Source organism: Harmonia axyridis, chromosome 1 (assembly GCF_914767665.1).
Source record: "Harmonia axyridis chromosome 1, icHarAxyr1.1, whole genome shotgun sequence".
Classification (NCBI taxonomy): Eukaryota; Metazoa; Arthropoda; class Insecta; order Coleoptera; family Coccinellidae; genus Harmonia; species Harmonia axyridis.
Window position 1 is genome coordinate 58386009 of NC_059501.1, and position 21889 is coordinate 58407897.

The 21889-nt window shown below is 30.8% G+C and overlaps 5 protein-coding genes and 1 long non-coding RNA gene across 6 annotated transcripts; all 6 read left to right on the top strand.

Annotated features, from left to right (window-relative positions):
* Positions 1–4171: 4171 nt before the first annotated feature.
* LOC123672387 (protein PXR1-like) lies at positions 4172–6595 on the top strand. The gene is made up of 2 exons (XM_045606490.1): positions 4172–4228; positions 6233–6595. The coding sequence occupies exons 1-2, from the start codon at positions 4172–4174 to the stop codon at positions 6593–6595; spliced, it is 420 nt and encodes a 139-aa protein (XP_045462446.1).
* Positions 6592–7598, top strand: LOC123672394 (RNA polymerase-associated protein RTF1 homolog). The gene is made up of 3 exons (XM_045606504.1): positions 6592–6999; positions 7092–7308; positions 7582–7598. Exons 1-3 carry the CDS (start codon positions 6592–6594, stop codon positions 7596–7598), a joined length of 642 nt encoding a protein of 213 aa, XP_045462460.1.
* On the top strand, positions 7032–9614 carry LOC123688680. Its single transcript, XM_045627305.1, has 4 exons — positions 7032–7304; positions 7582–7792; positions 8348–8504; positions 9234–9614. Exons 1-4 carry the CDS (start codon positions 7273–7275, stop codon positions 9323–9325), a joined length of 492 nt encoding a protein of 163 aa, XP_045483261.1. The 5' UTR covers positions 7032–7272; the 3' UTR covers positions 9326–9614.
* A 411-nt stretch (positions 9615–10025) lies between these two features.
* On the top strand, positions 10026–14381 carry LOC123688681. Its single transcript, XR_006750083.1, has 2 exons — positions 10026–10062; positions 14096–14381. It is a non-coding gene; the product is annotated as an uncharacterized LOC123688681 (long non-coding RNA).
* Positions 11905–14617, top strand: LOC123672403 (translation initiation factor IF-2-like). Its single transcript, XM_045606513.1, has 2 exons — positions 11905–11931; positions 14096–14617. The coding sequence occupies exons 1-2, from the start codon at positions 11905–11907 to the stop codon at positions 14615–14617; spliced, it is 549 nt and encodes a 182-aa protein (XP_045462469.1).
* Positions 14616–17164, top strand: LOC123672408 (RNA polymerase-associated protein Rtf1-like). The gene is made up of 5 exons (XM_045606521.1): positions 14616–14844; positions 14934–15146; positions 15424–15633; positions 16188–16344; positions 17073–17164. The coding sequence occupies exons 1-5, from the start codon at positions 14665–14667 to the stop codon at positions 17162–17164; spliced, it is 852 nt and encodes a 283-aa protein (XP_045462477.1). The 5' UTR covers positions 14616–14664.
* The last annotated feature ends 4725 nt before the right edge of the window (positions 17165–21889 follow it).

The following is a 21889-nucleotide window of genomic DNA, read 5'->3' on the forward strand; positions in this document are numbered from 1 at the left end:
ATCTTTTCATTTATTTTTCAACCCATTTTTTCGATGAAAACCTTATATTTTGAAAATAAAAGTACGTGAAGCCATCGAGCTATCACCACGTCTTGAAAAGAATTATGAATTCAAAACTTCAGAGATCAAACAATTTGTCCAAATATTTCATTTGAGCTTGAATCTTGACTTGAACAGTGTTTAATAATTGTATTTTGTTGTGAAACTTTTCAAAAGGAAAAAAAGTGGTCTGGCGCACAGATGGCACCGCTCGTGCCATACCATTTCTTCACCAAGTTTCAAAAGATTCATGTTAAAATTTCGGAACATGGAGTTGAGTCTATATCGAGATATTGAAAGAGAAGAGACGCTATATTTGTTGTTAATTCAAAATGGATGAAATGACTGTTCCAATATTTCGCTACAACTTGGTTCGAGATATTCGAAAAATTCTAAACTACTTTTTCAGTAAGTAATATTTATGATTTATATTTTACTCATAGCAGATCAAAAAAATAAATAACAGTTTTGGATATATAGAGTTGATGTTTTTGAATGGGGCTGTTCACGCCAAAGTGAACGTTTCTTTCATAGTTAAATTCAAATTTCCAAATTTTCGTTCATAAGGAAAAAGTACCGCGATTTATTTATTTGTATCCGCTGAAGTAAATAATTAAACAACAGCTGTGATAGTTTTTCTGCCCTCGCGTTCCTCAGCGAGTGTGATATTAACACATTTCGTTTTAAAAACCAGTATCCATCTTTAGGTTTCATGCGAAAGGTATTATATTATAGTTTCCAAAACAATTAATTATCTGCTTCCTTACGAAATCATTTTCGATTATTAAAACAAGTGAAAATTGCTTCCATTGAATATTTCATTCGAAATATAAAAGACTCCGTTTTGAAAAGTCGCTACCAGTGACATCCAGTTAATGATTTTTCAAAAATTTCATCCATTTTATAGATATTGAGTTTTTCGACTTCATTCTTGAAACGGGACACCCTCGGGGTCACCTAATCCATAAATATTATTTATTTCGAGATTTAATTCTTTATTTTGTCCTCGAACATAATCTTAATAGAAACAACGATTAGTTAATGAGGGGCTATTAAAATTACATTCAATAAGAATTGAGTCATTTATTTCAGAGAGAAAGTTGTTATCAGTGGATCACATAGATGATAGTACATGACGAAATTTATAATGATTCCATACAAATAAATAAAAAACATACGAATAACAAAAAAAAAATCGATATAAAATTATAAATAGGGTGACTAAAATTCAGTATCAAGATTTCAGAGTCGTATTTCTCAGGTAAAAATAAGACTCTTTTCCATAACCGAACTACAGAGCGTTGCAGTTTTAAGATATATTTTAGTGTTTTATTCATAGCTGTTTCAGTTTTCGAGATAATAAGATCAAGTTTGAACTGAGGGTTACGTTTGAGGATTTACACCATTCACTGTGTGGTTCATGAGTAATTGTAACAGGGAGATATTTTTTTCAGGGGTCAAGCCTTTTTCGCCCCATAAACTTTTTTGTAGTACGCCGCTGATGGATTCTAACATAAAAGAGAATTCTATATTCTGTTCATAAGTTTTTTGTCCCTTGTAATTTTCACTCATCTGCGATCTTTATCGAGAAAAGGGTAAAATCATTTTTTGAAATTTGCTACCTGCATTTGATCAACTTTCTGAACAAATGTATGAACCCATTATCAACATAAAAACAATAAACTTTACGTACCTAACGAAACTAATTTTAAAATTTTCTTAAATTCGATTCCGCAAACAAAAACTAAATAGAAACAACGATTAGTTAATGAGGGACTATTAAAATAACATTCAATAAGAATTGAGTCATTTATTTCAGAGAGAAAGTTGTTATCAGTGGATCGCATAGATGATAGTACATGACGAAATTTATAATAATTCCATACAAATAAATAAGAAACATACGAATAACAAAACAAAATCGATATAAAATTATAAACAGGGTGATAAAAATTCAGTATCAAGATTTCAGAGTCGTATTTCTCAGGTCAAAATAAGACTTTTTTCCATAACCGAACTTACAGAGCGTTGCAGTTTTAAGATATAATTTAGTGTTTTATTCATAGCTGTTTCAGTTTTTGAGATAATAAGATCAATTTTGAACTGAGGGTTACGTTTGGGGATTTACACCATTCACTGTGTGTTTCATGAGTAATTGTAACAGGGAGATATTTTTTTCAGGGGTCAAGCCTTTTTCGCCCCATAAACTTTTTTGTAGTACGCCGCTGATGGATTCTAACATGAAAGAGAATTCTATATTCTGTTCATAAGTTTTTTGTCCCTTGTAATTTTCACTCATCTGCGGTCTTTATCGAGAAAAAGGTAAAATCATTTTTTGAAATTCGCTACCTACTTTTAATCAACTTTCTGAACAAATATATGAACCCATTATCAACATAAAAACAATAAACTCTACGTACCTAACGAAACTAATTTTGAAACTTGATATTGAGAATTAATATCACCACGTGACAGCTCAGTTCAAAATGAAATAATGGATTTTTCACATAATTTCTTTGAACAATAATCTACATTTTAGAATGATAATATTTTTTTATTTGCGAATGAGAGAAGTGAAAAATGTTGATAACTGATTTGTACCCGATTAGCTCGAAAAAGGCACATTCCATGAAATAATTGAAGAGAACTTATTTTTAATGAAGCTCTATTGATTTTCGATTATAACCGACAGTTGAAACGGAGCGCCCTAAGATCTTTCTGATAGAGTTTTTCTTCTTCTTATTTTAAATATCGACATATTTATTTTTTCTTTGTTTTTTTGTAACGAAAAAAAATATCCAAAATAATGAATTATACCGTCTTTGTATCATCCATTATTCTGGATTTTTTTTTGTTACGAAAAAACAAAGAAAAAATAAATATGTCGATATTGAGAATAAGAAGAAGAAAAACTCTATGAGAAAGATAATAATAATAATAATAATAATATTTATTTGCTCCATCAAATATGTTACATGGAATGTCAGGATATATATAGACAATAATATATAACACGAGTTAAATGTACACAACAAACACTGTTACAAGTTTAACAAACAATGAAAATAAACATTTAAAAAGTACGATCAAGGAATTCTCGCACAGAATAAAAACAATTATCCTTCAAAAAAGCTTTCAATGAATGCAAGAACTCTCTCCCTCTCAGATCTTTCAGACAGTCTGGTAACCTATTGTATATCTTGGCACACATATAATTTGTGCTTGATTGGGTTCTCGTGAGACGATGATGTTTAATCAGTAGATGGTCCCTGTGCCTCGTTTCATAACAATGAAAACTTCCGAGAGTTTTAAAGTCCGAATTATTCTCTACCACATATTTCATACATGCGAGGATGTAAGCAGACGGCACAGTCAGTATTCGCTCCTGTTTAAACAAATGTCTGCAACTTGTTCTGGTTGAGACTCCACACAAAGCGCGAAGAGCCTCTTTCTGTCTCAAAAAAATTCTATGTGCAGCAGAAGAACATCCCCACAGAAGTATACCGTAGGTGGCCACGGATTGAAAGTTGGAAAAATAAGTAATTCTACAGACATCAGCCGAGGAGACTGCTCTCATCCGCCTTATCGTATATATGGCCGTAGACAACCTTCTTGATAATTCAGACATATAGGGTTTCCATGAGAGATTTCTGTCGAATATTATACCTAGTAATTTAATCTGTTCTGCATCGTGATCCCCGTGGCCTCCGAATCTCAGAATCTGGGTTTTATTTATATTTAATTTCAAACCATTTGCAGAAAACCATCCCTGTGCAGCCAGCATAGACATTGAAGACGCATCTCTCAGTAACTCCACAGAATCGGCTCTGTTGAACAAATTCGTATCATCAGCATAGCGTACAGTCGCACTGACAGGGACATTCAGAGGGAGATCGTTCGTGTATATATTAAATAATACTGGTCCCAAAATTGAGCCCTGTGGATCTCAGGTTTATGTACTTAAGGAACAGAATTGTACTGATTCGATCAGTAAGGTGATTTTAGTCGTGTTCGATAGTTGTGTTAGTTCTTAGTTCTAAGTTCTTTTGAGATATTGGTCGCTCTTTATTGCAAGTGGTATTTATATCTTGTGTTTGTTCTTGCAAGTTTGTGAAAATACAACTGTTTCATCATGTCTGAACTTAAAAATCAAGTTAACTCAGAAAATAAAAAAAGGGATATAGATTATGTAAGTATGCCAACAATTTATTTATTTATTATTTAATTTATGTTTTTTTTCTGGAATATTTTTTCGTCGATTAGAATCGACTTCTTCAGTTGCAAATGGTTGCAACCCTTCTGATTTACGTCTGTTTTCTCTATTGAAAACTTCCATGATCGAGTGACGATTAACTAGGTGATCAAAAATTATTTTTGGTCTACTTGTTTATTTACGATTTTACTATAATGCTGAAGGCTTTCACGGACCGAAATAAAATGGAATTTTTAAATTCTTTCGTATTTGCACTTGGCAATTTGAAAATTAAATCAATAAGTTCTATCAAATCGTGGAGAACTGTAAAATATGTCATTTTTACCTAATATGGTTTCTAAAAATTTTCTCATACTATGTCCGATTTGATTATTGTCAATTTTTGATTTCTGTTGTATTTTTTTGAAAGTCAATTGGTTTTATTACAATGTGGAAAACTGTAAAATTTATCCTTTTTCCCAAATACGGTTTGTAAATATTCTTTTATCCTATGTTAGATTTAATTGTTCTTCTTTTGATTATTTTTTTTCTAGAAATGGGTAGTATAATAGAATATCGATCTCATTTTCATAAGAACATATTTTCTGCAAAAATGTTACCTAAATATTTCCACCTCGCACAATTTTGTTTTTAATGAAATTTCAAGAATCTTTTTATTTTCGTCAAAAAATTCAGAAATTGTCGGTGGCCTTCAAGTTAAGGAAGTTAAAATAACAAGTATCCTTTCATTTCATTTTACTAGTGGAATAAATTCAAGAATCAAAATAAAATTAGAAATTTTCAGCGGTTTTTCAAATGACTTTATTTTTGATAACAATGGTCGTATCTCAATTTGAAAAAACCTTTTGAAGCTTGAAGTTTATAGTTTAGAGATCTCATGATGAAAAAATTTTTCAAGCAACGTATACCGCTTAATCCTAATGATACAGTATCTAATTTTTCTGTGAAATTTTTGCAGTTTTTATTTTTGGCATACAGACTTGGATTTTTTTTTTTTCGAGCCTAACCACTATATGGATGAGATCACTTGTTCATTCAGCTTCAATATTATTTTTTCAAAATTTCGTTGATTGGAAAATTTTATCATCATGAGATCTTTATACTATGATCTTCAAGCTACAAAAAAATTTTAAAATTGAGGGACGGTTATGGGAAATACAGCCATTTGAACAACCGCTAAAAATTTCGAATTTTATTTTGATCCTTTAATTTATTCCCTTAGGGTAGTTTCAAATGTACGATTATAGAAAGCAAAAAAGTAATTAATAATTTTTCGAAATGTTCGTGGACCAACTTTGTGTTTTAGCCTTTTTCTATTACATGTGATGTTACAAATGATAACATCTATTTTATTATTTATTCTATTATATTATTTTTATTCGTTCCAAATTCACATTATCGTCTAGGTGGATTACAAACAGAATTCTTAGAGATACTATTTGTTAATAACGAATTCCTATTGAAAATAAAAGAAGAATATGGAATTCACGAAAATGTGGGTGCTTTTCCAACATTGAAGGTTCGGTTACAAATTAAATTTATGGTTTAACAATTAGTTGGTAACGAAGTTCTATCAGAAACGAAAGAAAAATATGAAATTAACATCGCGGACAACTAGAAATATGCTATTACTTACAAAATAAATCCAAAGCAGGGCCTGAAAACTTGAATAAATTTTTTGCGTTCAGAATTATGTAGGAGTTTCGAAATTTTTCGAATGATTAAATGAGTTACTTAATTTGAGAATAGAACAAATTAATTTTCTCTATAGAGGTTATTTTATACCGAGAGAATTTAAAATAACACAGAATTCTAATTTCAAAAAAATTGCTTTAGTGAGAATTAAATGAATCTCGCCTTAATTATCATTCACTGAAAGGATGGAAATGTAATTGTAATTTAATTGACGGAAAACTGTGAAATTCCTACCGAGTAGAGACCAAAACAATCTAATGTGTCATTAATTGATTTTAATTTCAGGTTCCATCCGAGCTGTCTAAATTAAGCACTAGGAGTTCAGAGAGTGATAGAAGAAGCGATATAGATAGCGCTTCAGAAGGAGAAACTGCTAGGAAGGAAGACAATAAAACATGGCGCATCAAATTTAAAATGATAACAAAAGGTGAAAACCCCACTTATGAGATCGTGAAGCCAAGCGATAAGAGGGATGAATTGAACGAAAAAACGCTACCTCGCAAAGAGGCAAAAAAAGGAAGAACGAAGAAGCCGAGACAGAAAAGGCAAAAAGAAGGAAGACAAAAAAGGCAAAAAAAAAAGAGACAGAAAAGGCAGAAAGAAGGAAGACCGAAGAAGCCGAGACAGAAGAGGCAAAAAAGAAGATGAGCGAAGAAGCCGAGACAGAAGACGCAAAAATGAGGAAGGGCGAAGAAGCCCAGTCAAAAAGGAATGAATCAAAGTTGGGACCAAAGGAGGTATTCCCAGACGGCACTAATTCGAAGGATCCTAAGCACGAGTCAAAGTCGCCGCCATCAAAATCTAGCCCGAGTCAAGAGAGAGTAATAGAGAAGCTTTATGTGCCTAGTATAACAGAACTCAACTTGATTCGGATGTCCATGCATCACTTGGAAAAAATGATGGTTATGCCATGTTTTGCAAGTCTAGCAATAGGCTGTTTTGTTAGAATTGGAATTGGCCAAAACGGGAATGAGATTTATGTAGCTGCACAAATATTGGATGTTTGTGAAACATCCAACGTGTACATGGTAGGAAGTACAAGAACGAACAAGGTATGCATAAAAATGTCTGGTTTTTTATATTCAAATTGGAATTGAATCAACGCGAAATTGGCATATTATACGTAAATTTTTTTTTTTTTCAGGCATTCGAAGTACGAATCGAAAAGGAATATAAGGTCTTCAGATTTGAATTCGTTTCTGATGAAGATATCAATGGTAGCGAATACCACCAATGGCTAAAAACGCATATAGATACCAAAGACCCTTTTCCAACCAAAGAACTGGTAAAACAAAAACAAAGAGATATAAGGGGCGGTATGACATATGAATACAACCCCCAAGAAATTGAAAGAGCTGTAAGTAATTTTTCATAAATCATAAAGGTAAAATGAGTCTACTTGATGGAGGCAATTTTAAATAATTATCAAAATTATGATATCGTTGTTATTCTTTCGGTTCGTTTTTAATATTTTGTCGATTCAGAATTGTATTTCTAGATAACGAAAAGTATATATGTACGTTGAATAGGGAAGGCTTGGTTCTGTTTCAAAAGGTTACTTTTTCAACTCCGATTTTCAACCAATACACATTTAACTGAGGCATTAATTATACTGATTTCTCGTTCTTTTTCAGATCAAGGAAAGGGATAGATTTTTACCGAAAACCACACAATATACGAATAATGAGGAGCATATTTGCAAAAGAAAAAGAAGCAGCAATAAAAAAAAAAGATTACGACAGGGCCAATCAATTGGACATTAGGTTGGATGAGTTGGATCAAATGTGGAGGAATCTTGAAGAAGCCGCTATTGCGCAGAAACACGCGGCGAATAACGCAGAAGAGGTAAATATTTTTCTAATTGCTACAGGGTGTCCCCCTCCCAACGAAAACTCGAGCATTTAGTATAGTCTATCATATTGAGATTTCAAATTTTTTTGACGTACCCATTTGAACAGTAATCAATTGATTCGTTGTTATCAAAGTTTTGAAAAAAACATAAAAAAAAAGAACAAACCTATCAACCACAAGAAATGTTTCTCATAATGTCATATATTATGAGAGAAAATATTAAACACTATTACGTTTCGAAATGAACCGATCACATTCGAGAACGTTTTGACTCCGAAATTAAACACATTTTTTTTTGTACTATATTCGTGAATATAATTTTGAAATTTCCAAATTCAATTGACACTCCCAAATACCCTTTTACGAGTAAAAAAATTATTATGGAAATATTCGGCCTGACTGTGGATTATCCTGTATATATTTAAGAAGTAGGAACTCGATAATCTTAATAAAGAATAATAATAAATAAAGTTCTTTTCCACATTGATGCTTTCTCTTAATTCTTTTTTTTTTTTTGAAAAAATTACTTAATGAACTTGTTCATTTCAGGCTTTTGATCCTTTCACAAGACGTCCCACAAGACCTGCACCAAGAGTGGTACCTAAACCACCACCACAACCAAGAACGGCAGAAAGCAATGGTCCTTTTAAAGATCATTTGAACATTGGATACAATATCAAAATGGCCCCTCAACCAGCATTACCAGGTAAATTATCAATTGCACAATAAATCATTAATATTTATTCATAATTGATTTTGCTAAACTGGCCTTAAAATTTAATATATTCGGTTCTTGCTTGATGGAAATTCATTTTAAATGAAATAAAACAAAGTAAGGATACCCATTTCGATTAATAAGTTGGCGACACAATTAGCGCAAACATGAAATGTAACTTGTAGTATTTGTCAAAATTAGTTTGTTTTATTTATTCATTTTTTTATTCTATCAAATTGACATATAGCGGATTATTCACTTATGGTTATTTCATTTCTGAAAAATCAAATAAAATACGATTCTGCAAATTGACTAGTTTTTGCAAGTGAACTTTTCAGATCGAATATTTCTATTGTGATGCAAAGTGAGAAAGATTTTGATAATTCAACTAGAGCACCTTTGTATTCTTTTCAAAACGGATTGCTTGATGAATTTCACGACTAATTTGTTCATGTTATTGTTAGTTTTGAATTGCATTATTTGAAAAATGTTGAAAGGACAGACCATAACTTCGAATGTTATTCCGATATTTCTTTCATTTCGATGAGGCTTTGAATTACCATCTTACATCTAAATTTTCATTTCGATCGAGTAAGCTGTCATGGAATAAACACAGAAAATTCAAAACTTGTTTTATAAAATAAGTATTAAACTTATTCAACAACAAACTACTTGGAATTCGAATGAACGTCTTTATTTCATTGCATTTTTCTGTTACAGTGGGAGCTGTTAGGGAGGCGCCGAGACCAGAGGGGAGAATTTTAGTACCAAAAAGGACCCACAACCTCGAATCTCACGAGATGGAAGGATAAAGAAAACTTTGAAGTACCACCTCCATAATTTTCGATGATAATGTATATATGTATATAATACTTTTGTAAATTGAATATTCCCAAGAGAAGTTCATTATTTCAGTGAAGAGTTGATTAGTTGATTGTACATAAAAAATCATGATTGTATTATATATGATAAGATTAATATTATGGTTTTCAATTCTTCTGCCGCATTTGTGGAAAAATTGAATTCAGTAATATTTTGTATGTATTATTTTTTGTATATGTTTTTTTGTAAATTTATAAATACATGTAAATATGCTTCCTACATCTTTTCATTTTTTTTTCAACCCATTTTTTCGATGAAAACCTTATATTTTGAAAAAAAAAGTACGTGAAGCCATCGAGCTATCACCACGTCTTGAAAAGACTTATGAATTCAAAACTTCAGAGATCAAACAATTTGTCCAAATATTTCATTTGAGCTTGAATCTTGACTTGAACAGTGTTCAAAAATTGTATTTTGTTGTGAAACTTTTCAAAAGGAAAAAAAGTGGTCTGGTGCACAGATGGCACCGCTCGTGCCATACCATTTCTTCACCAAGTTTCAAAAGATTCATGTTAAAATTTCGGAACATGGAGTTGAGTCTATATCGAGATATTGAAAGAGAAGAGACGCTATATTTGTTGTTAATTCAAAATGGATGAAATGACTGTTCCAATATTTCGCTAAAACTTGGTTCGAGGTATTCGAAAAATTCTAAACTACTTTTTCAGTAAGTAATATTTATGATTTGTATTTTACTCATAGCAGATCAAAAAAATAAATAACAGTTTTGGATATATAGAGTTGATGTTTTTAAATGGGGCTGTTCACGCCAAAGTGAACGTTTCTTTCATAGTTGAATTCAAATTTCCAAATTTTCGTTCATAAGGAAAAAGTACCGCGATTTATTTATTTGTATCCGCTGAAGTAAATAATTAAACAACAGCTGTGATAGTTTTTCTGCCCTCGCGTTCCTCAGCGAGTGTGATATTAACACATTTCGTTTTAAAAACCAGTATCCATCTTTAGGTTTCATGCGAAAGATATTATATTATAGTTTCCAAAACAATTAATTATCTGCTTCCTTACGAAATCATTTTCGATTAGTAAAACAAGTGAAAATTGCTTCCATTGAATATTTCATTCGAAATATAAAAGACTCCGTTTTGAAAAGTCGCTACCAGTGACATCAAGTTAATGATTTTTCAAAAATTTCATCCATTTTATAGATATTGAGTTTTTCGACTTCATTCTTGAAACGGGACACCCTCGGGGTCACCTAATCCATAAATATTATTTATTTCGAGATTTAATTCTTTATTTTGTCCTCGAACATAAACTAAATAGAAACAACGATAAGTTAATGAGGGGCTTTTAAAATTACATTCAATAAGAATTGAGTCATTTATTTCAGAGAGAAAGTTGTTATCAGTGGATCACATAGATGATAGTACATGACGAAATTTATAATAATTCCATACAAATGAATAAGAAACATACGAATAACAAAAAAAAATCGATATAAAATTATAAACAGGGTGATAAAAATTCAGTATCAAGATTTCAGAGTCGTATTTCTCAGGTCAAAATAAGACTTTTTTCCATAACCGAACTACAGAGCGTTGCAGTTTTGAGATATATTTTAGTGTTTTATTCATAGCTGTTTCAGTTTTTGAGATAATAAGATGAATTTTGAACTGAGGGTTACGTTTGAGGATTTACACCATTCACTGTGTGTTTCATGAGTAATTGTAACAGGGAGATATTTTTTTCAGGGGTCAAGCCTTTTTCGCCCCATAAACTTTTTTGTAGTACGCCGCTGATGGATTCTAACATGAAAGAGAATTCTATATTCTGTTCATAAGTTTTTTGTCCCTTGTAATTTTCACTCATCTGCGGTCTTTATCGAGAAAAAGGTAAAATCATTTTTTGAAATTCGCTACCTACTTTTAATCAACTTTCTGAACAAATGTATGACCCCATTATCAACATAAAAACAATAAACTCTACGTACCTAACGAAACTAATTTTGAAACTTGATATTGAGAATTAATATCACCACGTGACAGCTCAGTTCAAAATGAAATAATGGATTTTTCACATAATTTCTTTGAACAATAATCTACATTGTAGAATGATAATATTTTTTTATTTGCGAATGAGAGAAGTAAAAAATGTTGATAACTGATTTGTACCCGATTAGCTCGAAAAAGGCACATTCCATGAAATAATTGAAGAAAACTTTTTTTTAATGAAGCTCTATTGATTTGCGATTATAACCGACAGTTGTAACGGAGCGCCCTAAGATCTTTCTGATTTAGTTTTTCTTCTTCTTATTTTAAATATCGACATATTTATTTTTTCTTTGTTTTTTTGGAACGAAAAAAAATATCCAAAATAATGAATTATACCGTCTGTGTATCATCCATTATTCTGGATTTTTTTTTTGTTACGAAAAAACAAAGAAAAAATAAATATGTCGATATTGAAAATAAGAAGAAGAAAAACTCTATGAGCAAGATCTCAGGTTTATGTACTTAAGGAACAGAATTGTACTGATTCGATCAGTAAGATGATTTTAGTCGTGTTCGATAGTTGTGTTAGTTCTTAGTTCTGAGTTCTTTTGAGATATTGGTCGGTCTTTATTGCAAGTGGTATTTATATCTTGTGTTTGTTCTTGCAAGTTTGTGAAAATAAAACTGTTTCATCATGTCTGAACTCAAAAATCAAGTTAACTCATAATATAAAAAAAGGGATATAGATTATGTAAGTATGCCAACAATTTATTTATTTATTATTTAATTCATGTTTTTTTTCTGGAATATTTTTCCGTCGATTAGAATCGACTTCTTCAGTTGAAAATGTTTGCAGCCCTTCTGATTTACGTCTGTTTTCTCTATTGAAAACTTCTATGATCGAGTGACGATTAACTAGGTGATCAAAAATTATTTGTGGTCTACTTGTTTATTTACGATTTTACTATAATTCTGAAGGCTTTCACGGACCGAAATAAAATGGAATTTTTAAATTCTTTCGTATTTGCACTTGGCAATTTGAAAATTAAATCAATTAGTTCTAGCAAATCGTGGAGAACTGTAAAATATGTCATTTTCACCTAATATGGTTTCTAAAAATTTTTTCTTACTATGTCCGATTTGATTATTGTCAATTTTCGATTTTTGTTGTATTTTTTTCTTTTTTGAAAGTCAATTGGTTTTATGACAATGTGGAAAACTGTAAAATTGATCCTTTTTCCCAAATACGGTTTGTAAATATTCTTTTATCCTATGTTAGATTTAATTGTTCTTCCTTTGGAAGAAATGGGTTGTATAATAGATTATCGATCTCATTTTCGTAAGAACATATTTTCTGCAAAAATGTTACCTAAATATTTCCACCTCACACAATTTTTTTTTTAATGAAATTTCAAGAATCTTTTTATTTTCGTCATTAACGTTCAGAAATTGTCGGTGGCCTTCAAGTTAAGGAAGTTTAAATAACAAGTATCCTTTCATTTCATTTTACTAGTGGAATAAATTTAAGAATCAAAATAAAATTAGAAATTTTCAGCGGTTTTTCAAATGACTTTATTTTTGATAACAATGGTCGTATCTCAATTTGAAAAAAACCTTTTGAAGCTTGAAGTTTATAGTTTAGAGATCTCATGATGAAAACATTTTTCAAGCAACGTATACCGCTTAATCCTAATGATACAGTATCTAATTTTTCTGTGAAATTTTTGCAGTTTTTATTTTTGGCATACAGACTTGGATTTTTTTTTCGAGCCTAACCACTATATGGATGAGATCACTTGCTCATTCAGCTTCAATAATATTTTTTCAAAATTTCGTTGATTGGAAAATTTTATCATCAGGAGATCTTTATACTTTGATCTTCAAGCTACAAAAAAATTTTAAAATTGAGGGAAGGTTATGGGAAATACAGCCATTTGAACAACCGCTAAAAATTTCGAATTTTATTTTGATCCTTTTATTTATTCCCTTAGGGTAGTTTCAAATGTACGATTATAGAAAGCAAAAAAGTAATTAATAATTTTTCGAAATGTTCGTGGACCAACTTTGTGTTTTAGCCTTTTTCTATTACAGGTGATGTTACAAATGATAACATCTATTCTATTATTTATTCTATTATATTATTTTTATTCGTTCCAAATTCACATTATAGTCTAGGTGGATTACAAACAGAATTCTTAGAGATACTATTTGTTAATAACGAATTCCTATTGAAAATAAAAGAAGAATATGGAATTCACGAAAATGTGGGTACTTTTCCAACATTGAAGGTTCAGTTACAAATAAAATTTATGGTTTAACAATTAGTTAGTAACGAAGTACTATCAGAAACGAAAGAAAAATATGAAATTAACTTCGCAGACAACTAGAAATATGCTATTACTTACAAAATAAATCCAAAGCAGGGCGTGAAAACTTGAATAAATTTTTTTCGTTCAGAATTATGTAGGAGTTTCAAAATTTTTCGAATGATTAAATGAGTTACTTAATTTTAGAATAGAACAAATTAATTTTCTCTATTGAGGTTATTTTATACCGAGAGAATTTAAAATAACACAGAATTCTAATTTAAAAAAATTGCTATAGTGAGAATTTAATGAATTTCGCCTTAATTATCATTCACTGAAAGGATGGAAATGTAATTGTAATTTAATTGACGAAAAACTGTAAAATTCCTACCGAGTAGAGACCAAAACAATCTAATGTGTCATTAATTGATTTTAATTTCAGGTTCCATCCGAGCTGTCTAAATTAAGCACTAGGAGTTCAGAGAGTGATAGAAGAAGCGATATAGATAGCGCTTCAGAAGGAGAAACTGCTAGGAAGGAAGACAATAAAACATTGCGCATCAAATTTAAAATGATAACAAAAGGTGAAAACCCCACTTATGAGATCGTGAAGCCTAGCGATGAGAGGGATGAATTGAACGAAAAAACGCTACCTCGCAAAGAAGCAAAAAAAAGGAAGAACGAAGAAGCCGAGACAGAAAAGGCAAAAAGAAGGAAGACAAAAAAGGCAAGTAGAAAAGAGACAGAAAAGGCAGAAAGAAGCAAGACAGAAGAGGCAAAAAAGAAGAAGAGCGAAGAAGCCGAGACAGAAGACGCAAAAAAGAGGAAGGGCGAAGAAGCCCAGTCAGAAAGAAATGAATCAAAGTTGGTACCAAAGGAGGTATTCCCAGACGGCAATAATTCGAAGGATCCTAAGCACGAGTCAAAGTCGCCGCCATCAAAATCTAGCCCGAGTCGAGAGTAATAGAGAAGCTTTATGTGCCTAGTATAACAGAACTCAACTTGATTCGGATGTCCAGGCATCACTTGGAAAAAATGATGGTTATGCCATGTTTTGCAAGTCTAGCAATAGGCTGTTTTGTTAGAATTGGAATTGGCCAAAACGGGAATGAGATTTATGTAGCTGCACAAATATTGGATGTTTGTGAAACATCCAACGTGTACATGGTAGGAAGTACAAGAACGAACAAGGTATGCATAAAAATGTCTGGTTTTTTATATTCAAATTGGAATTGAATCAACGCGAAATTGGCATATTATACGTTAATTTTTTTTTTCTGGCATTCAAAGTACGAATCGAAAAGGAATATAAGGTCTTCAGATTTGAATTCGTTTCTGATGAAGATATCAATGGTAGCGAATACCACCAATGGCTAAAAACGCATATAGATACCAAAGACCCTTTTCCAACCAAAGAACTGGTAAAACAAAAACAAAGAGATATAAGGGGCGGTATGACATATGAATACAACCCCCAAGAAATTGAAAGAGCTGTAAGTAATTTTTCATAAATCATAAAGGTAAAATGAGTCTACTTGATGGAGGCAATTTTAAATAATTATCAAAATTATGATATCGTTGTTATTCTTTAGGTTCGTTTTTAATATTTTGTCGATTCAGAATTGTATTTCTAGATAACGAAAAGTATATATGTACGTTGAATAGGGAAGGTTTGGTTCTGTTTCAAAAGGTTACTTTTTCAACTCCCATTTTCAACCAATACACATTTAACTGAGGCATTAATTATACTGATTTCTCGTTCTTTTTCAGATCAAGGAAAGGGAGAGATTTTACCAAAAACCACACAATATACGAATAATGAGGAGCATATTTGCAAAAGAAAAAGAAGCAGCAATAAAAAAAAAAGATTACGACAGGGCCAATCAATTGGACATTAGGTTGGATGAGTTGGATCAAATGTGGAGGAATCTTGAAGAAGCCGCTATTGCGCAGAAACACGCGGCGAATAACGCAGAAGAGGTAAATATTTTTCTAATTGCTACAGGGTGTCCCCCCCCCAACGAAAACTCGAGCATTTAGTATAGTCTATCATATTGAGATTTCAAATTTTTTTGACGTACCCATTTGAACAGTAATCAATTGATTTGTTGTTATCAAAGTTTTGAAAAAAACATAAAAAAAAAGAACAAACCTATCAACCACAAGAAATGTTTCTCATAATGTCATATATTATGAGAGAAAATATTAAACACTATTACGTTTCGAAATGAACCGATCACATTCGAGAACGTTTTGACTCCGAAATTAAACACAATTTTTTTTGTACTATATTCGTGAATATAATTTTGAAATTTCCAAATTCAATTGACACTCCCAAATACCCTTTTACGAGTAAAAAAATTATTATGGAAATATTCGGCCTGACTGTGGATTATCCTGTATATATTTAAGAAGTAGGAACTCGATAATCTTAATAAAGAATAATAATAAATAAAGTTCTTTTCCACATTGATGCTTTCTCTTAATTCTTTTTTTTTTTTGAAAAAATTACTCAATGAACTTGTTCATTTCAGGCTTTTGATCCTTTCACAAGACGTCCCACAAGACCTGCACCAAGAGTGGTACCTAAACCACCACCACAACCAAGAACGGCAGAAAGCAATGATCCTTTTAAAGATCATTTGAACATTGGATACAATATCAAAATGGCCCCTCAACCAGCATTACCAGGTAAATTATCAATTGCACAATAATTTATTAATATTTATTCATAATTGATTTTGCTAAACTGGCCTTTAAATTTAATGTATTCGGTTCTTGCTTGATGGAAATTCATTTTAAATGAAATAAAACAAAGTAAGGATACCCATTTCGATTAATAAGTTGGCGACACAATTAGCGCAAACATGAAATGTAACTTGTAATATTTGTCAAAATTAGTTTGTTTTATTTATTCTTTTTTTATTCTATCAAATTGACATATAGCGGATTATTCACTCATGGTTATTTCATTTCTGAAAAATCAAATAAAATACGATTCTGCAAATTGACTAGTTTTTGCAAGTGAACTTTTCAGATCGAATATTTCTATTGTGATGCAAAGTGAGAAAGATTTTGATAATTCAACTAGAGCACCTTTGTATTCTTTTCCAAACGGATTGCTTGATGAATTTCACGACTAAATTGTTCATGTTATTGTTAGTTTTGAATTGCATTATTTGAAAAATGTTGAAAGGACAGACCATAACTTCGAATGTTATTCCGATATTTCTTTCATTTCGATGAGGCTTTGAATTACCATCTGACATCTAAATTTTCATTTCGATCGAGTAAGCTGTCATGAAATCAACACAGAAAATTCAAAACTTGTTTTATAAAATAAGTATTGAACTTATTCAACAACAAACTACTTGGAATTCGAATGAACGTCTTTATTTCATTGCATTTTTCTGTTACAGTGGGAGCTGTTAAGGAGGCACCGAGACCAAAGGGAAGAATTTTAGTACTAAAAAGGACCCACAACCTCGAATCTCACGAGATGGAAGGATAAAGAAAACTTTGAAATACCACCTCCATAATTTTCGATGATAATGTATATATGTATAGAATACTTTTGTAAATTGAATATTCCCAAGAGAAGTTCATTATTTCAGTGAAGAGTTGATTAGTTGATTGTACATAAAAAATCATGATTGTATTATATATGATAAGATTAATATTATGGTTTTCAATTCTTCTGCCGCATTTGTGGGAAAATTGAATTCAGTAATAATTTGTATGTATTATTTTTTGTATATGTTTTTTTGTAAATTTATAAATACATGTAAATATGCTTCCTACATCTTTTCATTTATTCTCAACCCATTTTTTCGATGAAAACCTTATATTTTGAAAAAAAAAGTACGTGAAGCCATCGAGCTATCACCACGTCTTGAAAAGAATTATGAATTCAAAACTTCAGAGATCAAACAATTTGTCCAAATATTTCATTTGAGCTTGAATCTTGACTTGAACAGTGTTTAATAATTGTATTTTGTTGTGAAACTTTTCAAAAGGAAAAAAAGTGGTCTGGCGCACAGATGGCTCCGCTCGTGCCATACCATTTCTTCACCAAGTTTCAAAAGATACATGTTAAAATTTCGGAATATGGAGTTGAGTCTATATCGAGATATTGAAAGAGAAGTGACGCTATATTTGTTGTTAATTCAAAATGGATGAAATGACTGTTCCAATATTTCGCTACAACTTGGTTCGAGATATTCGAAAAATTCTAAACTACTTTAATATTTATGATTTATATTTTACTCATAGCAGATCAAAAAAATAAATAACAGTTTTGAATATATAGAGTTGATGTTTTTAAATGGGGCTGTTCACGCCAAAGTGAACGTTTCTTTCATAGTTGAATTCAAATTTCCAAATTTTCTTTCATTAGGAATAAGTACCGCGATTTATTTATTTGTATCCGCTGAAGTAAATAATTTAACAACAGCATTCATGGTTTTTGCCCTCGCGTTCCTCAGCGAGTGTGATATTAACACATTTCGTTTCAAAACCAGTATCCATCTTTACGTTTCATGCGAAAGATATTATATTATAGTTTCCAAAACAATTAATTATCTGCTTCCTTACGAAATCATTTTCGATTAGTAAAACAAGTGAAAATTGCTTCCATTGAATATTTCATTCGAAATATAAAAGACTCCGTTCTGAAAAGTCGCTACCAGTGACATCCAGTTAATGATTTTTCAAAAATTTCATCCATTTTATAGATATTGAGTTTTTCGACTTCATTCTTGAAACGGGACACCCTCGGGGTCACCTAATCCATAAATATTATTTATTTCGAGATTTAATTCTTTATTTTGTCCTCGAACATAAACTAAATAGAAACTACGATTAGTTAATGAGGGGCTATTAAAATTACATTCAATAAGAATTGAGTCATTTATTTCAGAGAGAAAGTTGTTATCAGTGGATCACATATATGATAGTACATGACGAAATTTATAACGATTCCATACAAATAAATAAGAAATATACGAATAACAAAAAAAATCGATATAAAATTATAACCAGGGTGATAAAAATTCAGTATCAAGATTTCAGAGTCGTATTTCTCAGGTCAAAATAAGACTTTTTTCCATAACCGAACTTACAGAGCGTTGCAGTTTTAAGATATAATTTAGTGTTTTATTCATAGCTGTTTCAGTTTTTGAGATGATTAGATCAATTTTGAACTGACGGTAACTTTTGAGGATTTACACCATTCACTGTATGTTTCATGAGTAATTGTAACAGGGAGATATTTTTTTCAGGGGTCAAGCCTTTTTCACCCCATAAACTTTTTTGTAGTACGCCGCTGATGGATTCTAACATAAAAGAGAATTCTATATTCTGTTCATAAGTTTTTTTGTCCCTTGTAATTTTCACTCATCTGCGATCTTTATCGAAAAAAGGTAAAAATCATTTTTTGAAATTCGCTACCTACATTTGATCAACTTTCTAGACAAATGTATGAACCCATTATCAACATAAAAACAATAAACTCTACGTACCTAACGGAACTTATTTTAAAATTTTCTCAAATTCGATTCCGCGAACAAAAACTGAATAGAAACAACGATTAGTTAATGAGGGGCTATTAAAATTACATTCAATAAGAATTGAGTCATTTATTTCAGAGAGAAAGTTGTTATCAGTGGATCACATAGATGAGAGTACATGACGAAATTTATAATAATTCCATACAAATAAATAAAAAACATACGAATAACAAAAAAAAATCGATATAAAATTATAAACAGGGTGATTAAAATTCAGTATCAAGATTTCAGAGTCGTATTTCTCAGGTCAAAATAAGTCTTTTTTCCATTTCCGAACTACAGAGCGTTGCATTTTTAAGATATATTTTAGTGTTTTATTCATAGCTGTTTCAGTTTTTGACATAATAAGATCAATTTTGAACTGAAGGTTACGTTTGAGGATTTACACCATTCACTGTGTGTTTCACGAGTAATTGTAACAGGTAGATATTTTTTCAGGGGTCAAGCCCTTTTTCGCCCCATGAACTTTCTTGTAGTACGCCGCTGATGGATTCTAACATAAAAAAGAATTCTATATTTTGTTCATAAGTTTTTTATCCCTTGTAATTTTCACTCATCTGCGATCGTTATCGAGAAAAAGGTGAAACCATTTTTTTAAATTCGCTACCTACTCTTAATCAACTTTTTGAACAAATGTATGAACCCATTATCAACATGAAAACAATAAACTCTACGTACCTAACGAAACTAATTTTGAAACTTGATATTGAGAATTAATATCACCACGTGACAGCTCAGTTCAAAATGAAATAATGGATTTTTCACATAATTTCTTTGAACAATAATCTACATTGTAGAATGATAATATTTTTTTATTTGCGAATGAGAGAAGTAAAAAATGTTGATAACTGATTTGTACCCGATTAGCTCGAAAAAGGCACATTCCATGAAATAATTGAAGGAAACTTTTTTTTAATGAAGCTCTATTGATTTGCGATTATAACCGACAGTTGAAACGGAGCGGCCTAAGATCTTTCTCATAGAGTTTTTCTTCTTCTTATTTTCAATATCGACATATTTATTTTTTCTTTGTTTTTTTGTAACGAAAAAAAATATCCAAAATAATGAATTATACTTTCTGTGTATCATCCATTATTTTGGATTTTTTTTTCGTTATAAAAAAAAGAAAAAATAAATATGTCGACAACCTTCGAATAAAGCTCTTCCAGGTGTGGTGTGCATGAAACTGCGATGTCTTGGAGTAGATCGATTCACCTTATAATTACACAATTCAGCTACAATTAATTGCGTAGCTCTCAAGCCAGCATATCCTTTAATAAATTTTTCTAGGACATTTTTCACTGTTATGGCATTTTCTAGTTTCTTTTGGAGCACTTTTGTTTTTTTAGTTTCATCACATTTCTTCTTTTCCAAATCGGATCTACATATTTCGCCATTTTCTTTTTCTTTTTCATTTCTTCTGAAATTTTTCTCTCCAATTCCGAAATTGGCAGTGATTTTTTTGTATCCTTTCGTAGTTTAGCTCGTTTTTGCTTCATAACAATTAACTGGTGAAATTTTTCATTATCCATATTCACAGACATTTTCTAATGTAGAAAGTTTATTTTAGCGAAACTTTCAGGAACACAATAACCGTAATAGCCTCTCTTCGGTATCTAATTGCTAGTATCACCTTTTATTATTCTGATAAATAGAAAGTAGTGAATGCTCAATTTTAGAACGCAGGTAGGGATGGTTCTATAGAATATTCTTCTTCTTCTTCTCATGATTAACTACTCTTTACCACATTTAACAGAATTGTCATCATGATAAATGATGAATAAACAAAATGATTTTTCGAATTGATTTATAATTGAAAGAATATGAATTTCTGAATGATTTCTATCGAATGGATCTTTCTGGGACGAGTATATAATATATTGAGACAGATAAATAATAATTATTCAATTGCTGTCTAAATTTGATTTTTCGAGTATGCATTAAGAAAAAGCTTTTTCATGTCGAAGCATTGGATTTCTCCATATGATGTATGATATACTCGATGAAATACGTAGGACCTTCAATTGTGCATTTCATTATTATGAATAGATAATATAATGGGCTCTCTATAAGAAATAAGAAAAATTCAGCAAATATCCATTTACAGTGTAGATTTATTCTGAAAACATTTTATTCTTAAAGGAGAAATCGGAAAACCATTAAGGAAACAGGTCATTGAAAAATCACGATAAGGTTGGGACCGCACAAAAACATCTAAATGCAGCGTTAGAAGAAAATTATTGTTATTACCTATCGCCGGAATTTTGAGAAAATCCCACAAGAAATTTAGAATTCCTATCACATTTTTTACTAGAAATTTGCAAGTCACTGTATAGTGGTTTAAACTATTCGAGCACAATTTCGATGCTTATTTCCTTCAAGGAGTGTAAGATATAATTCAAGTAATAATAAACGGAGTTAATGCAGTTTTTATAGTTTTATTATTTTTAAGATTTTTGTGAAATATTGAACCCTTTGAGATTTGTACAAATATTGATGACCACTCATCTACTAATACTAAAAATAAACTTATTAATCCTATCATTATATAACAAAATAGTAAACATTCAAGAATCAAAAATATAATGTTTATGTACAATTTTTACATGCTACATTTGATGAAAGTAATAAACTCACAAGAATCTAAAATATGATTGTTATGTACAATT